Here is a 15,790-nt window from a genome sequence, read left to right as displayed (position 1 = left end):
AGCCAAGACCTCACTCGGCTTAGGCCATCCCAGAGCAGCACCTAGACAGATCAGCCTCAAAGGGATGACAATCTCAAAAGCCTGCTGTGGCTCCCAGATGGAAATCTGAAATCTGAGCAAGGCAGCGAGTGTGTGGGTGTGCAACAGGGCTTCAGAGTCAGGCCCGCTGGTGTCAAATCCCAGCGCTCCTGCTGGTTAGCTGCCTGACGGGGTGCAGGTCTCTTCACCTTCCTGAGCTGCTTCTGCTGTAAACTGGGGTTCCTGCCTCCTAGGTAGCCATAGAATGAAGTCTGGAGAGTGCTTTGCACGGTGCTGAGCGCAGCATCAGTGTTGACCCCTGATGGTGAGAATGAGGATACTGATGTTTTCAGCCTTGTCTTGTTTTCTTTCCCAGGGTAGATTCTTAGTCATCTTCACCTTACCTGGCACTGCACTTATCGGGGTGCTTCGTGCAATAAGCGCATGATGGAAAGTGTCAGTCATTGTGGCAGCCACATGATGTCTAGGTCCTGATGGAAAAGGACCTACCCAGCTGCTGGTTAGCGGCTTGGCATGTGCAGGGCTGGGGCTGCTGCATTAGCAGGTGCACTGGAGTTCCACAGGTAGGATCAGTTGACTGCAGCAATGACTTCAGATGGAATGAAACAGAAACCTTAAGTGATTCCATCTCTCTGATACTCCATTTCTACCTGCATAAGATCATATAATATTGTGATGAATTCCTGAGCTAATGTGGGAATTGCACATATTTATATTTCGGTTGTTATTACAGCAGCAGTGCACTGATCATTTGATTCCGAAAGTAATTTCCTTCTACAAATTTACCCTTGACATCCTAAAATGTATTTTCAGATTTAATGGGGAAAAAAAAGATGTGTTACAAAACAAAGCAGTGTTTTTGAGCCTGAAATAATAAGGAAAGAGCATCAATTTGCTTTTTAAGTTTAATTAGAAATGGAATGACTTTATATATCTTAATTGATAGCATTTTAATTAGGATATTACTTTTCAGTGTCTGGAATGCTTATTTTTCACATTTAAGATCAAGAAAATATTTTCAGGATATATTTGCCTTTGTTAATCAGTTGGGTGAGCATTCAATGTTTTTTAAAGCAGATATTGTTGTAAAAATATTTAAATATTGATTGTTAATAAAGCCATTTGTTTTAATTCAGTGGAAAATAATTTTATTATGGCTTATAAAGCTGTGCCAGCAATTTTCCTTCATCACAGTATTTTGGGGCTGCGTTAATTATAAGCTATGGAGCTGCTGGAGACATTTTCACAGCACACAGACTCCTCATTGTTAGCAATGGCTGGTGTGTGCTGACAGCTACCTCTTATGGAAACGCAACCCATGGTTTAACGGTGGAAAGTGTGGCATTAGCATAATTTTTTGGCAGGGACAAAGCTGTGGCTGCAGCATTACGTTCCACAGTGACTCCTTCATTAACAGTGTCTTATCAAGGCCTGGACTCCGGGGCGAGATGCCGCCACATGATCCTGTTGTAGGTAACCAGAATCCTGTGGGAAATGACTGCTTCTGAATAAAAGGGAAAGGATTTAAATTACTTGTGATTATGCTTTGAAAAGGACCTGTTGAAGAAAGATTCTGAAAAGAATTGCTTGTGTTTGCTAAAAATTGACACAGTGTCAAGGCAGCTTCTTTGACATTGACACTAATGCATATTATGGTTTCCATAAGGTGATTTAGAATTAAAACATTGTATTCTTCAGGGACTAATTCAGACTAAAATAGATCTGCTAATGCAGGGCTTCAGAGTCAAGAATAAATTAGAGGCCCTGAGGTTCTGGAAGTTCATCTGCACATTGTTAAAGGTAGTTCAGATCACTGGAATTTGTGTCTGTGTGTGTGTGTGTGTGTGTGTGTGTGTGTGTGTGTGTGTGTGTGTATTTTAGAAGATATATCAAGACAATATTGGAAAGTAATAGGAAATATCAAATAATTATTTTACATTGATATTTGTCCTTTATACAATAAACTATTCCCTGACCTCAGGATTCCTTCTGATTTTCTGAATAATAAATAGAATTATAACTAAATATAGCTGGCCAGGCACGGTGGCTGACACCTGTAATCCTAGCACCTTGGAAGGTTGAGGTGGGCAGATCACCTGAAGTCAGAGAGTTTGAAGCCAGCCTGACCAGCATAGTGAAACCCCATCTCTACTAAAAATACAAAATTAGCTGGGTGTGGTGGCAGTCGTCTGTAGTCCCAGATACTTGGGAGGCTGGGGCAGGAGAATCACTTGAACCTGGGGAGGCAAAAGTTGCAGTGAGCCGAGATCATGCCACTGCACTCCAGCTTCGGCGACACAGCGAGACTCCTCTCAAAAAAGCAAACAAACAAAAAAAAGAAACATAACTGATAAAATTTGGTAATATAAGATAGGGAAGTAGCGATCATTTATCAAGCATTTTCTGTATCCTGGACAGGCAGTGTGATAGTCCTGTACACATTTAATACATCAAATTTACACTTGACTTTAAGTTTACATTAAATATATGTATTAAGCCATTCTTGCATTGCTATAAAGAAGTACTGGAGACTGGGTAATTTATAAAGAAGGAGGTTTAATTGGTTCATGGCTCTGCAGGCTGTACAGGAAGCATGATGCTGCCATCTGCTTCTCAGGAGGCCTCAGGAACCTTACATTCATGGCAGAAGGTGAAGTGGAAACAGGGATCTCACAAGACTGGACAGGAGTGGGAGCAAGAGAGAGAGTTGGCGAGGTGTCACACCCTTTTAAACAATCAGATCTTGCAAGAACTTACTACCACAAAGACAGCACCAAGCCGTGAGGAATCCGCCCCCATGATGCAAACACCTCCCACCAGGCCCTGCCTCCAACACTAAGGATTACAGCTCAACATGAGATTTGGAGGGGACATCCAAATTATATCAATATATTTAAATATCTTAACTCTGTGACTTAATGTCCTCAAGTTGTAAATGGGGTCATTAAACATCAGGAAAATTAAGTGGTATTTCCAAAGTCACTTGGCTAGTAGAGGGCAAGTCTGAGATTCGAACCCAGGTCATTTGGCTCTGGAGCCTGCAGAACTGACTCTACAACCCCTGGGCCACATTCTTTGCCACTAGTCAGTTCTACTGAATCCTTTTAGTGATTCCCCTTTGGCTCCTTTTTGCTATCGCATTACATATGCATGATTGTGACTATTTAAAATACATGGCACCCTGATCATTCAATAGTCCTTTCCCTTGTCAGCAATTCTAACAATTTCTTCTTTATTTTTTTTTTTGTTGTTGTTGTTCTCTGTTGAGTTCACATGGGCATGGCATTGAACTCTTCTGTGCTGACTACGTTTCTTTATCTCCTCTCTATCCCACTCTGACAGCCTGGTAAGAGTGGGGGGTGCCTTTCAGGAATGAGACCAGAGGATGTCTTTGCTTCAGATTTTCCAGAGCCCTTACTTTTGGATCCTGGGGGCCCACGAAGTGTGTGGGGGATCATGTATGAGTGTGGGGATCATGTGTGAGTGTGGGGATCACATGTAAGTGCAAGGATCATGTGTGAGTGTGGGGATCATGTGTGAGTGCAGGGATCATGTGTGAGTTCAGGGATCATGTGTTAGTGTGGGAGATCATGTGTGAGTGTGGGGGATCATGTGTGAGTGTGGGGATCATGTGTGAGTGTGGGGATCATGTGTGAGTGCAAGGATCATGTGTGAGTGCAAGGATCATGTGTGAGTGTGGGGGATCATGTGTGAGTGTGGGGATCATGTGTGAGTGTGGAGGATCATGTGTGAGTGTGGGGATCATATGTGAGTGTGGGGATCACATGTGAATGTGGGGATCACGTGTGAGTGTGGGGATCATGTGTGAGTGTGAGGGTCATATGTGAGTGTGGGGGATCATGTGTGAGTTCAGGGATCATGTGTGAGTGTGGGGATCATGTGTGAGTGTGGGGATCATGTGTGAGTGCAAGGATCATGTGTGAGTGCAAGGATCATGTGTGAGTGTGGGGATCATGTGTGAGTGTGGGGGATCATGTGTGAGTGTGGGAGTCATGTGTGAATGTGGGGGTCATGTGTGAAGGTGTCATGTGTGAGTGTGGGGGATCATGTGTGAGTGTGGGGATCATGTGTGAATGTGGAGGTCCTGCAAGAGGGTGTCATGTGTGAGTGTGGGGGATCACATGTGAGTGCGGGAGCCATGTGTGAATGTGGGGGTCATGCATGAGGATGTCATGTGTGAGTGCGGGGATCATGTGTGAGTGCGAAGATCATGTGTGAGTGGGGATTGTGAGTGTGAGGATCATGTGTGAGTGCAGGGATCATGTGTGAGTGCAGGGATCATGTGTGAGTGTGGGGATCATATGTGAGTGTGGGGATCACGTGTGAATGTGGGGATCACGTGTGAGTGTGGGGATCATGTGTGAGTGCAGGGATCATATGTGAGTGTGGGGGATCATGTGTGAGTGCGGGGGATCATGTGTGAATGCGGGGATCACATGTGAGTGGAGGGATCATGTGTGAGTGTCTCCAGGACTGATAGAATATCCCCTGGTGGTTTAAGTCAAGTGGGGCCCAGAGAACTCTGGACAGATTGAGGGTGATGCTCTTAGCTCCTCTTTTTACCCATGAAACAAAAGCTTCAACAGAACAATACATTGTTTGCAGGAACTATATGTTCTGAAATTATAAGCTCTGAAAATTATTTCTGAAAAGATTTTTAGGGCTCCAGAAAGGTTGAGGCTCCAATATGGTTTAGGGGATAAGCTCTATCCCCAGAGGTGTCCTGTGTCAGCCCATTCCAAGACAGCCTGTGAGCTGGGCCTGGTCCTTTCTAATTTCTTTGCAGCCCCCTGGAACAGGTGCTGACCACAACTGCTAGGTCAGCCACCCGTCGCTGGGAGTTCTGTGATCATCCACACTCCATCAGCATTTTCTTTCGACAAGAAGCTTGTGTTGTATAATCTCCCACCGGAAATGATGGCAGTGACCTGAGATGAAAATGAGCCTCAGTAAGATCTGTTATATTTTACTTCTGGAAAGGGGGATTCAGCCTGAATTATGAAGTACAAGAATTTGTGTTTTGCAGCTCAGTGGCTCTCAACCTTGGCTAGACAGTAGAATTATGTGAGGAACTTTAAAAATACCAAATACCATGGACTTGTCACAGAATAATTAAAATCAGAATCGCTAAGGCAACATAATATCAGAATCCCTGACAGCAACATTTCTTAAAGGCAGGCTAGTAGAATGTGCAGGGAGGGCTGAACACCTCAAGTGAGAAGATGGAGAGGGAGGGAAGGTGGCTCTAGAACTGTTACTGCCGCTCCTGGTAGTGCAACTAGTACTGGCAGTGAACGCTTGCTAGGTGCCTAGCATGTGCCGGCGTTCTGAGCATTTTTCTTAGGACAAAATTATTCTCATGAATTCCTTACAATAACCTATCAGCTTATTTCATTTTTACAGATGAGTACATGAAAAACTTTGAGGAAGTACAGCAATGTATTCAGAGTGGAATCACGTTTCTTGGGACATTCTCTACTACAAATGTGAAATGTAACCTGTTTGTCTAGGTGCATAAACATAAAAAATCTGACCCGTTCCCTCCCCTTCGCTTCCCTTCCCTCCTCTCCCATCCAATCCCATCCCCTTCCCTTCACTCCCTTCCCCTTCCCTCCCCTCCCCTCTCCTTTTCAACTTTTTGACAGGGTCTTGTTCTGTCACCCAGGCTGGAGTGCAGTGGCACGATCTTGGCTCGCTGCAACCTCTGCCTCCTGGGTTCAAGTGATTCTCCCACCTCAGCCGCCTGAGTAGCTGGGATTACAGGTACCCACCACCCGTCTCAGCTAATTTTTGTATTTTTAGTAAAGATGGGATTTCACCACGTTGGCCAGGCTGGTGTCGAACTCCTGACCTCAGGTGATCCACCCATCTCAGCCTCCCAAAGTGCTGGGATTAAAGGCATGAGCCACTGTACCCGGCCAGATATCTGACTTTTCATATCCATTGTCTTGTCATAGAAGACTTTCGCCCACTGAGACCCAGGTGTAATACAGTAAACAGAGATCTTCAGATTCTGAGCTACAAATCCTGGCCTCCTAATTCTTAGAATCAGACTTCATATGAGTTTCTTGAAATGCATCTTTGCTCAAAATAGTTTATAAAACCACCAAAATAGAGAGACCTTAATAACATACTGCCATGCAGAGACTCTGGTAGTACAAATGAAGTCCTCAAAATACACAAACAGACTCCTGTTACTTGGATTTAACACCTTTGCGCCTTGGCATATGATCCCTCCTGTTACATTTACAGCCTCTCTGGGAGGCCCCATCGTGAAGGGCTAGAGGGGTAAGGTGAAATTTCAGTTGTGCTGTAATTTAGCTGGTTGCAAAGTCTAAGATCACTTGCCTTCTAGTCAGGTCATTTTAAAAACATGTTAAATCATTAGTGTAGTGTTGTTGGTTTCAGCGTTAACCCATTTATAGAAGAATACTATAATGATACTATAGAAGAATACTATAATAATACTATAAATGTGTTAAAATTGTTGTCGGTTTGGTGTATTGTTCTATAAATGTATAGAGTCATGCAACCTCCACCAGCCGCAAGGTATAGAACAGCAGCGTGGGGTTCTCAGGGATGGAGTAGGGCTTCAAAGCCACACGTCCTCTCCTCCACTTACCTGAGAGGCCTCTAAGAGGGTAAGGTCTATGGCCAGCCCTCACCAGTGATTTCTCGCCCGGTAGGTGACCCAGAAAGTTTGGTTGATGATAGGAATGGAAATGTGCCAAGTTTTTCCGGCTTGACAAGACACTGTAATTCGTGATCCCCAGTTGAGGGACTTGAGCCATGAAAACAAGGCTGGAATCAAAATTCTAAAGGTATCGGTTACTTTCCAGAAAGAAATGAAATAATTTATCCATAGAGGCCTCTGAAAATAAGTATGTCCTGCCTGGCAGAGTGCTGCCGTCTAGATCTGAGCCTGGGGTGTCCTGGGTGGGTGTGCACAGGACACGTGGCGGAGGGTGTCAGGAGCGTGCTTGTCCTCTGTCTCGGTCCAGACCCTTACCAGCCCACTTCCACCTTTTCTTCCCTTCCCTGAATTTAGATCACGAGCTCCATGCTCAAAGGCGTGGAGTGTTCACATCTGCCCTTCCATTCCCACAACTTAACATCCACCATGGACTCCTTGACAAGGCAGAGCAGCCAGAAGCTCCTTTGATGCCTGGGAGCCTCTCCAGGAAAGCTCGTTTTGATAACAGCACTCATCCTTTGATCTCCACAGGGTGCAAGTTACCAACTCCATTTTCAAAAATTCTGACAGTTTTGTTGACTTTGCACTCTGATGAAAGCGTAAAATCCTAGGATGAAAAGCTCTACCTAAATATCAAATAATAAAATAGTTATACCCTAGAAGAAGAGAAAGTCGCTGTGTTCTGCCAAAGAAATACCTTGTGTCTATGCTACTTTTCTCTTCACCTTTTTACACCTCTCTTATTAGGGCAAAGAATGTATAGCCTCTGTGTTCTAAGAACCCGTGGCAGCATGGTGATTTGCTGATGAGATAACTGAGGTAGCAGGGCCCACGGTCCAGGTGCCAACATTGAGAATCCCCATTCTGTGCATTAAAGAAAGAAGCATTAAGGAGAGTTGTCTCATTTCTGGGGGGCACAGTGGCTCACACTTGCAATCCAAGCACTTTGGGAGGCTGAGGTGGGTGGATCACCTGAGGTCAGGAGTTTGAGATTAGCCTAGCCAACCTGTTGAAACCCCGTCATTACTAAAAATACAAAAATCAGCTGGGCATGGTGGCAGGTGCCTGTAATCCCAAGCTACTTGGAAGGCTGAGAATCACTTGAACCCAGAAGACAGAGGTTGCAGTGAGCCGAGATCGCGCCATTGTACTCCAGCCTGGGCAACAAGAGCAAAACTCCATCTCAAAAAAAAAAAAAAGAGTTGTCTAATTTCTGTCATGTGCCATCTGATTATGAACGTCTACAGTGAAGGAATGGGGATAGGAGGAAGATAAAGGGGGAGAGGAAAGAAAGAAGGGGAAAGATAAGAAAATGATTAATTATCTTAAAATGTTTTTGCATTTTATGGAGCAGGAGGTGTCCACAGTAGTCAGCCTGTATGCATTTGAATTCTGCTGTGTTTACTGGCAATATGGGTAAGATGCTTAACTTATATCACCTTGAGGGGAGCTTGTGAGGATTAGATAGAACCATCTTTATAAAGTGCCTGGCAAGTAGTAAGCATTCAATAAAGGTTGTTATACAATTCAGTGGCAGAAAAAATCAGATTTTCACTTCTTACTTGGTTTCTAAGTCCTTCTACAGAATAGGAAGTGTTCTGTAAATACTATCTAGGTGAGAGAATGCCCACTGGGGAGGTAAGGAACCAGTGCTGCCCATTGGCCACATCTTTTGTTACCAGCTTAGAAACTTTCATCACGCACATCAGCACTTCTCAATTATGAGGTAATGCTTAACTCTACCAGGGAAAGAATTTAGTGTAGACATGACTGTTAAGACAGCCACGAAGCCAGTGTCCTTACAAAGTCACTGAATACAAAAGAGATAGAATTGACCATTTTGCTGTGATACACTGTTCTCTTGTTGTAGTTTCTGTATTTCTCACATTTAGAACTAACAAAGGATTTAACTGTTGAGTCAAAGGTATGCTATAGGACTCGGACCAATACCAGGTGGAAGGTAGTAAGGATGGTCAGGAAGGAAATGTGAGATGCTGTTGGACCTGCCAAGCTCAGGAGCTAAGGAGTTAGTAGGTACCTGAGCCTGGAGTTTGAGGAAGCAATCAGGCATTTAAATCATTCTTTTTAGGAGTTTTTAGAAACTGGTTCTTATGGAAATGTTGAGTATTCTACACATCTATGTAGAAGCTTTACAAACTGGACTTCCTGTTTCCACTGAGATTGAATAGACAATGTTAATAACAACAGTGACAATACTTGTATCAAGGCCTTTCTTGGTGCTTGGTCCTGACTTAGGTGCTCTATATGCATTATTCTACTTAATCCCACACCAGGTGTCCCCTAACTACGGCCCGTGGGCCGCACGTGGCCCCCTGAGGCCATTTATCCGGCCCCCCACCACACTTTAGGAAGGGGCATCTCTTTCATTGGTGGTCAGTGAGAGGAGCACAGTATGTGGCGGCCCTCCAACGGTCTGAGGGACAGTGAACTGGCCCCTTGTGTAAAAAGTATGGGGACGTCTGTCCCACACCACGGCTATGATCTGGATACCATCATTCTCTTAATTTACACAAGAAGAGAGAGATAGAGAGAGGTTAAGAAAATGACCCAGTATTATACAGATAGCTACGTCATGGCATTGAGTTATAAGGGGATAAATGATGAGGCAGACTTCTGCACAATCTGTGTCCTCTAAGACAGGTCTTTTCCCCAAAACTCCATGATTAGTACTTTTGTTCACTTGTTAAAAGCATTGGGCCGGGTGCGTTGGCTCACACCTGTAATCCCAGCACTTTGGGAGGCTGAGGCGGGCAGATCGCCTGAGGTGAGGAGTTCAAGACCAGCCTGGCCAGCATGGAGAAACCCTGTCCCTACTAAAAATACCCCCAAAATTAGCTGAGCATTGTGATGTGCACCTGTAATCCCAGCTACTTGGGAGGCTGAGGTAGGAGAATTGTTTGTACCCCGGAGGTGGAGGTTGCAGTGAGCTGAGATTGCAGCACTATACTCCAGCCTGGGCAACAAAGTGAGACACCGTCTCAAAAATAAGAAAACCAAAACAAAGCTGGAGACCCTATGGCTAAGGAGCAAACGGGGCTAATGCACTAGTAGTATTTTGCTTCTTGCAAGCCATTGCTAAGATTTTGGTGTAAAGAGTTAGTGAATGTGGTATTTCGTTCATTAAGTGAATACTGACTACCTACCTAGGCACTGTTCTAGAAACTAAAGCAATGAACAGGTCACACAAGTCCCCATTCTCATAAAACTTGCACACTAGCTGCAAGAGATAGACAGCAAACAAGTAAATGAGTGTGCTGTTTTAGACAGGGCATTCAGAGTGGGCATCTATAAAGAAGTTCCATTTGAACAGAGACTGAATGAAGAGGGTGGGGAAGAGCTTTTCTGGAACAGGATAGAGCCAGTTCAAGAGGCCTCTCGTTGACAAGAGGTTGGAGTGCTCTGAACCACAGAGAAGGTTATGGTGGCTGGTGGTGCGTGTGGGTGGGGACGGGGCTTGAAGGATGCAGGGCCTTACAGACTAAGGTAAGGAGTTGACTCTTGTGTGTGTAGAGAAATTGATTTTAAGCAGAGGGCTACCATAATCTGATTGATAAGGCTGAAAGATCTCTCTGGTTGATATATGGTCAGGAGAGGAAATTAGTGATAGAGACACAGGGCATGTCTCATATGGTCCAGAGGGGCTGGTGAGAAGTAATCAGATTTGAGTTATATTTTGAAGGCCAAGCCAGCAGGACTTGTCACTGGGTTGGTATTTACAGCATAGAGGAAAAGATGGATCAAGAATGACTCTTGGGCTTTGGCCTGAAAAATGGGCCGTGTTTGGGGGAAAAGATGTATTGTATAATCCCATAAGGAAGACAGGGGAGGCAGAAATTTGGAGGATGGAATTGGAGCGAGTAGAGTTCTGTTTTGGACCGGGTAAATGTGAGATGTCTTTAGACATCCAAGCTGAGGTGCTAAAGAGTTAGTAGGTAACCGAGCCTAGAGTTTGAGGTAGCAGTCAGGCATTTAAATCGTTCTTTATAGGAGTTTTTAGGAACTTTGGTTCTGATGGAAACCTTTAGTATTTTAGAAATATGTAGTTGTTGAGGCTGTATTTGATCCTTGAGATTGATTCCTGGAGAAGATGCTGGTGTATGTTGGGATTTCTCACATTTCCCCTGGGGAAGACAGATTCCCATGCTGAGCAGATGGGAGCTCCAGGCAGCCACACCAGCTGCATGATGGTAGAATATTTCTAAATAGTTCTCCAGGCACAGGCAGCTATTTTTCTGATTTCTTTGATACATATAACTTCTTTACTAAATCTGACGTGGACCTTACATCCTATTCGTGCACGTTCTCGGTGGAGTTCAGTATGTTAATTAAGGTCTGACAAATTGTTCATCATGTTCACATTTAAAAGGGTCCTAAAATAGCCCAATCACGGGCATGCCAGCTGTTTGTGTTTGAGTGTCTTGCACACTAAAACTGGACCCCAATGTCCCTTTACTATATACAAATGGCCATTGTGGACACCAAGTGGGCTATAAATCCGAAGATGACAAAGAAAAAGGGCTGGCTGATGACTCAGTATGGAAAAACCTATAAGCCAGAACCCACTTATTTATTATGTTTGGATGCGCTTCCCCAGTTCAGCTGTCCCTGGCTCAGGCTCTGCTTCCTCTTTTCTAGTCCAGTTTCTTAAGTCATTTTTGCTCTCTGCTGTCAAAAGCACCTTTCATCCACTCAAACTAAGACACTGATCTTATTCCCCAATCATCTACTGTTCTCCAGAATTATTCTTATGGCTCCATGATTTTCTACATTTCATTCCATTCACAAGTTTGGTCATTTTTACTTTTTCTCGACTCACAAGAGTTGAGATGATTTTTTTCTAGACTCACAAGAGCTCCCCTTCTTGAGTAGGCGCCTCTGATTATACTGATTGCATCATTGGCTCCTCCAGGTGATCAAACGTCTCCAGATGGTACTGTTTACCGTGCCTGCCCCACGCAAAAGCCTGAGATGGCAGGACTCTAGGTAGGCTTTTCAGATGGGTAGATGCCTGAACATGCCCTGGAAAAACCCGTCTCCTTTCCTCTCTGCAGTCTACCAGCTGCGTGGCTGTGCGCAGGTTACTGAGTTTGTCCAGGCCACTGTTCTCTCCTCTGTTAAAAGGAGGCACTTCTAATCCACCTCTGGTATTTGCATTAACTGAATAAATACCTGTAAAGCACTTAGCAAAGTACCTGCTACATGAAAGGAAGTCAGTAAACTTTAATTCCCTTCCAAATCCCTTTGAGTCTTTTATTCATCAGGAAACAATAGCCATGTACTCGGAATATACACATGCCAGTAGATGGCTATTAGTGAAGACAGATCAAGCTCTGGAAGCATGCTCGCCTGAGGAGAGAAGAGAAATGGACAATTTTAAGACAGACTGGAGAAAGAGAGTGTGGGGTTCAGGACTGGCAGCATCCGCATTATTTGGGAACTGGTTAAAAATGCAGGTTCTCAGAGTGGGGCTGGGCAATCTTGTTTTAACAAGCCCTACACGTAATTCTGATGTACACTAACATTTGAGAACCAATGGTCTAAGCTAAACTCAGCAGATATTGGGTGAGGAATAATGGTGCGTGTTACTGCGTGTGTTATGTATGTGTGCATACGTATCCATGTGCATAGAATGTTTGTAACAGCTGAAACTATTAATCAAACATGGTAATACCAGCAAAATTCAGTCAAACCAGTGATTAATTGCCTATTTTTCTTTGGCACTGTTGTCTGAGTAGCAATACTATGTAACTAGAATGCTGATTTTCAGTGACTTTGCACTAAATTCATTTATGATTTTTAAAAATTGATTCATCAACTTTTTTATTTTCTAGGAAATTCCACTTACTTGGATGACCATGGACCACCTCCTAGTAAGGTAAGGTCTTTGCTTGGGATATAAGTTCCCTTTTTCTTTTGTCGTACTTACAGCCTCCAACAAGCAGGAACAGATCTCTCCTGGACATGAATCATTCACAAGAAACAGTAGATGACAGATATGAAATTCATGTTTAGCTTCTAACATGGAGGAAGCAGAAGAGCATGAAGCTAGGCTGGATGACAGGGAGAAGGAGCCATCGTTGAACCAGTGGCTGTAGCTGCCAAGGCGTTGGAGCCTGAGACTGACTTCAGACCTCTGGCAGCTTCTCCTGTTTGCACCTCATTTTCATTTCCCTTGGCATCGATGCTGGCCCACGGTGTGATGCCACACCCGGCCTCCCCATGCTTTTGGGCTTTGGGGCTAGAATCACATCTGTCCTGTTCTCTGCAGCCTAACTGGGTTGGGATACTCCACTCGAGGCTCTGCCAGTACCTCCTCAAGGCTGCCCTGGCCTGGCCTGTGAGTCTGCTTTTGTTTTTCCTGTAAGCAGTTTTGTCTGACTTAAGGGGCAGAAAGGTCCTTTAATGTAGTTTCCCTAACACTGTTTACTTTCTTGAGCTCAATGAAAACCAAATGCTAATCTATTGAAAAACGAGAAAACTAGAACAAATTGATCATTGTGTATAAGAAAATACATGCAATGCAATCAACTATCCTTTATTCTAACCTTCTGTTCCTGGTACTTTCTTGACATAATTTTTTTTTCTTGTAGGAAATGATGGGGATAGTTGATCAGTACCTGGGAAGGGGTTGTACTTTGCAAAATAAGAAGTTGGCAACCCCCTATCTGTCAGTCTTACTGTTCTGTCTGGCCTGTGAAACCCTAAAGCATAGATGCAAGCACTCTAGCTTTCCCCGTACTTGGTTTTCTTAGTCTTCGACCGCTTAAGGTGATGCCTGCAAAATGCAGTTGTGAATCCACGGTGAGAAGATAGTGAACCACCAACCTTAGAGGCTTTGGAGAAATATATTCCTGTATTAGTCCGTTCCTGCATTGCTAGAAAGAAATACCCAAGGCTGGGTAATTTGTAAAGAAAAGAGGTTTAATTGGCTCACAGTTCCACAGACTATACAAGAGGCATAATGCCGGCATCTGCTCAGCTTCTGGGGAGGCTTCAGGAAACTTTCAATCATGGTGGAAGGCAGAGGGGAAGCAGGCACATCTTACATGGTTAGAGAAGGTGCAAGAGAGATCGGGGGAGATGCCACATACTTTTAAACAACCTCTATCTCATGAGAACTCACCGTCACCACAACAGCACCAATGGGGATGGCGCTAAACCCTGAGAAACCACCTGAATCCATGATTCAGTCACCTCCCACTGGGCCCCTCCAACACTCAGGATTGTAATTAGACATGAGATTTAGGTGGGGATACAGATCCAAACCAAATCAGCCCCAAAGTCAGACGACCACCACATTCATGAGCATGAGCTTTGGAAGAAAATATTTCTGGATTCAACACTGGTGCTGCCACTTTCTAGCTGTGTGACATTGGATGAACTACTTAATATTTTGAGGCTCAGTTTCTCATGTGCAGGGTGGGGCTAAAAATACTGCCCACAGCACAGGACCCCTAAAACGATTGAATGAGCTGATGTCTGATGAGCACTTGACACTGACATGCAATAAACAGTAAATCAAGGGTGGCCAGTGTTAACTAGACTGCAGAAACATGAAAATCATTGATGAGAGGTACAGCAGTATTTATCACAGTCATCGAATGGTTCTGTCACTTCATCCACCACCTGTTTATTGAATGACTCCGATGCTGCAGGCAGTAGAAATACAAACGCAAAACAAAGCAAGAACAACAACAAAAAATAGCCTCCATTCTAGAGGAGCAAAAGAATATAGAGGATTACGTTCTTTCTCAGGATAAGGACCGTGTCTAACTCATCTCAGTATCCTCACATTCTTGCATTAGCCTCAATGCACAGGGGCACATCGTGACTATTCATTAAATTTCACTGAATTAGACCATGGAATCCAGAGCTGGAATCTGAATTAGGTCTTCTGGCTTCCATCCCAGGTTTTTCACTAAGCCAGTATTCTCAGACTTTAGCTTGCATCAAAAGTACCTGGAGGCTTATTAAAATACAGATTGCTGGGCCCAGAGTGTCTGATTCAGTGAGTCTGGGGTGGGACCCAAGACTGTGCATTTCTCTCGAGCTCCCATATGATGCTGATGCTGTGAATCTGGGGTTCACATTTGAGAGCCATTGTTCTAAAGGCCATGAATATAAAGAAAACCATTTCCTCAGACATTTTCTGTGGTGTTTTCACTGTTAATAGCCTAGAGAGAATGATATGGCTTATTAGCTAAAGTTTATTTATTAATGTAGTCATGACTCACCATTGTAAGTTTTCTTGTAGTGAAAACATTTTTAGAGGGGTCAATCACCTGCCTAGGAGGGACAACAGAGGGGGAAAGACAAATGGTGCCAAAGGTCTGGTAGATGTCCCCATCAGTGACTCCCTTTGTCTCCCAGGTAGGGGCCAGGTGAAGCCCCCCCCCCCCACAGCCCCCTGCCCTGTCATGATGTCAGGGAGCGGGATTAGGTGGCTCTGCCAATGGGACCCATCAGCTGTTTTCCTCAATGGCTTTTTGTTCCTGGCTTGATAAACAGGGTTTTACCTGGTCTGAAGACCCAGATCCTCTTTTTACAAACTTGCTTTTTTTTGAACTTTCTCCTTGGCAGCCAGCTTGAGTCATCACTTTGGTCTTCCTGCTGGCTTTGCTATGTCCAAGTTGTCTGTCCTGCGTGCCTCTTTGCTGGGAGGGTCAGTGTCTGGATTCACTGCTTGCTGGCCTCACTTCGCCTTCTCCCACAGGGTCTTCCCTAGCTGTGCCTCTTCCCGCTGCCCTGCAGTCTGCTCTTTAACTCCCCCCCATCGCCCTCATGCCATAGCTAAAGCCCCCTGGAATATGCAAAAAGTGATCAGGTTATAGCAGATTATTCAGACCCCTTTAGAGTCAATCCAGTTTTATAAACTCTTTCCTAAGTTTGAAAATTGAGCGTAATCCTTTTAAATCAGCAGAAGTTTACAGAATCTTTCAGTATATTTTCATTATCTGGGATTGGAGTAGCAAAAACACTCTTGAATTTCTAAGCAGTAGCCATAAGAAGAATGTA

At 44.2% G+C, this 15,790-nt stretch overlaps 1 protein-coding gene across 1 annotated transcript in view; it reads left to right on the top strand.

Annotated features, from left to right (window-relative positions):
* Positions 1-15,790, top strand: part of UST (uronyl 2-sulfotransferase) — a 321,994-nt gene that overhangs the window by 121,122 nt on the left and 185,082 nt on the right. Inside the window, exon 2 of the mRNA XM_003926823.4 lies at positions 12,607-12,650. Coding sequence (XP_003926872.1) covers positions 12,607-12,650 — 44 coding nt within the window. The remainder of the gene's footprint in view (positions 1-12,606; positions 12,651-15,790) is intronic.

Source organism: Saimiri boliviensis, chromosome 4 (assembly GCF_048565385.1).
Source record: "Saimiri boliviensis isolate mSaiBol1 chromosome 4, mSaiBol1.pri, whole genome shotgun sequence".
In the NCBI taxonomy this organism is placed as follows: Eukaryota; Metazoa; Chordata; class Mammalia; order Primates; family Cebidae; genus Saimiri; species Saimiri boliviensis.
Note: the sequence above shows the minus strand (reverse complement) of the source record. Positions and strands in the feature narration are given on the sequence as shown.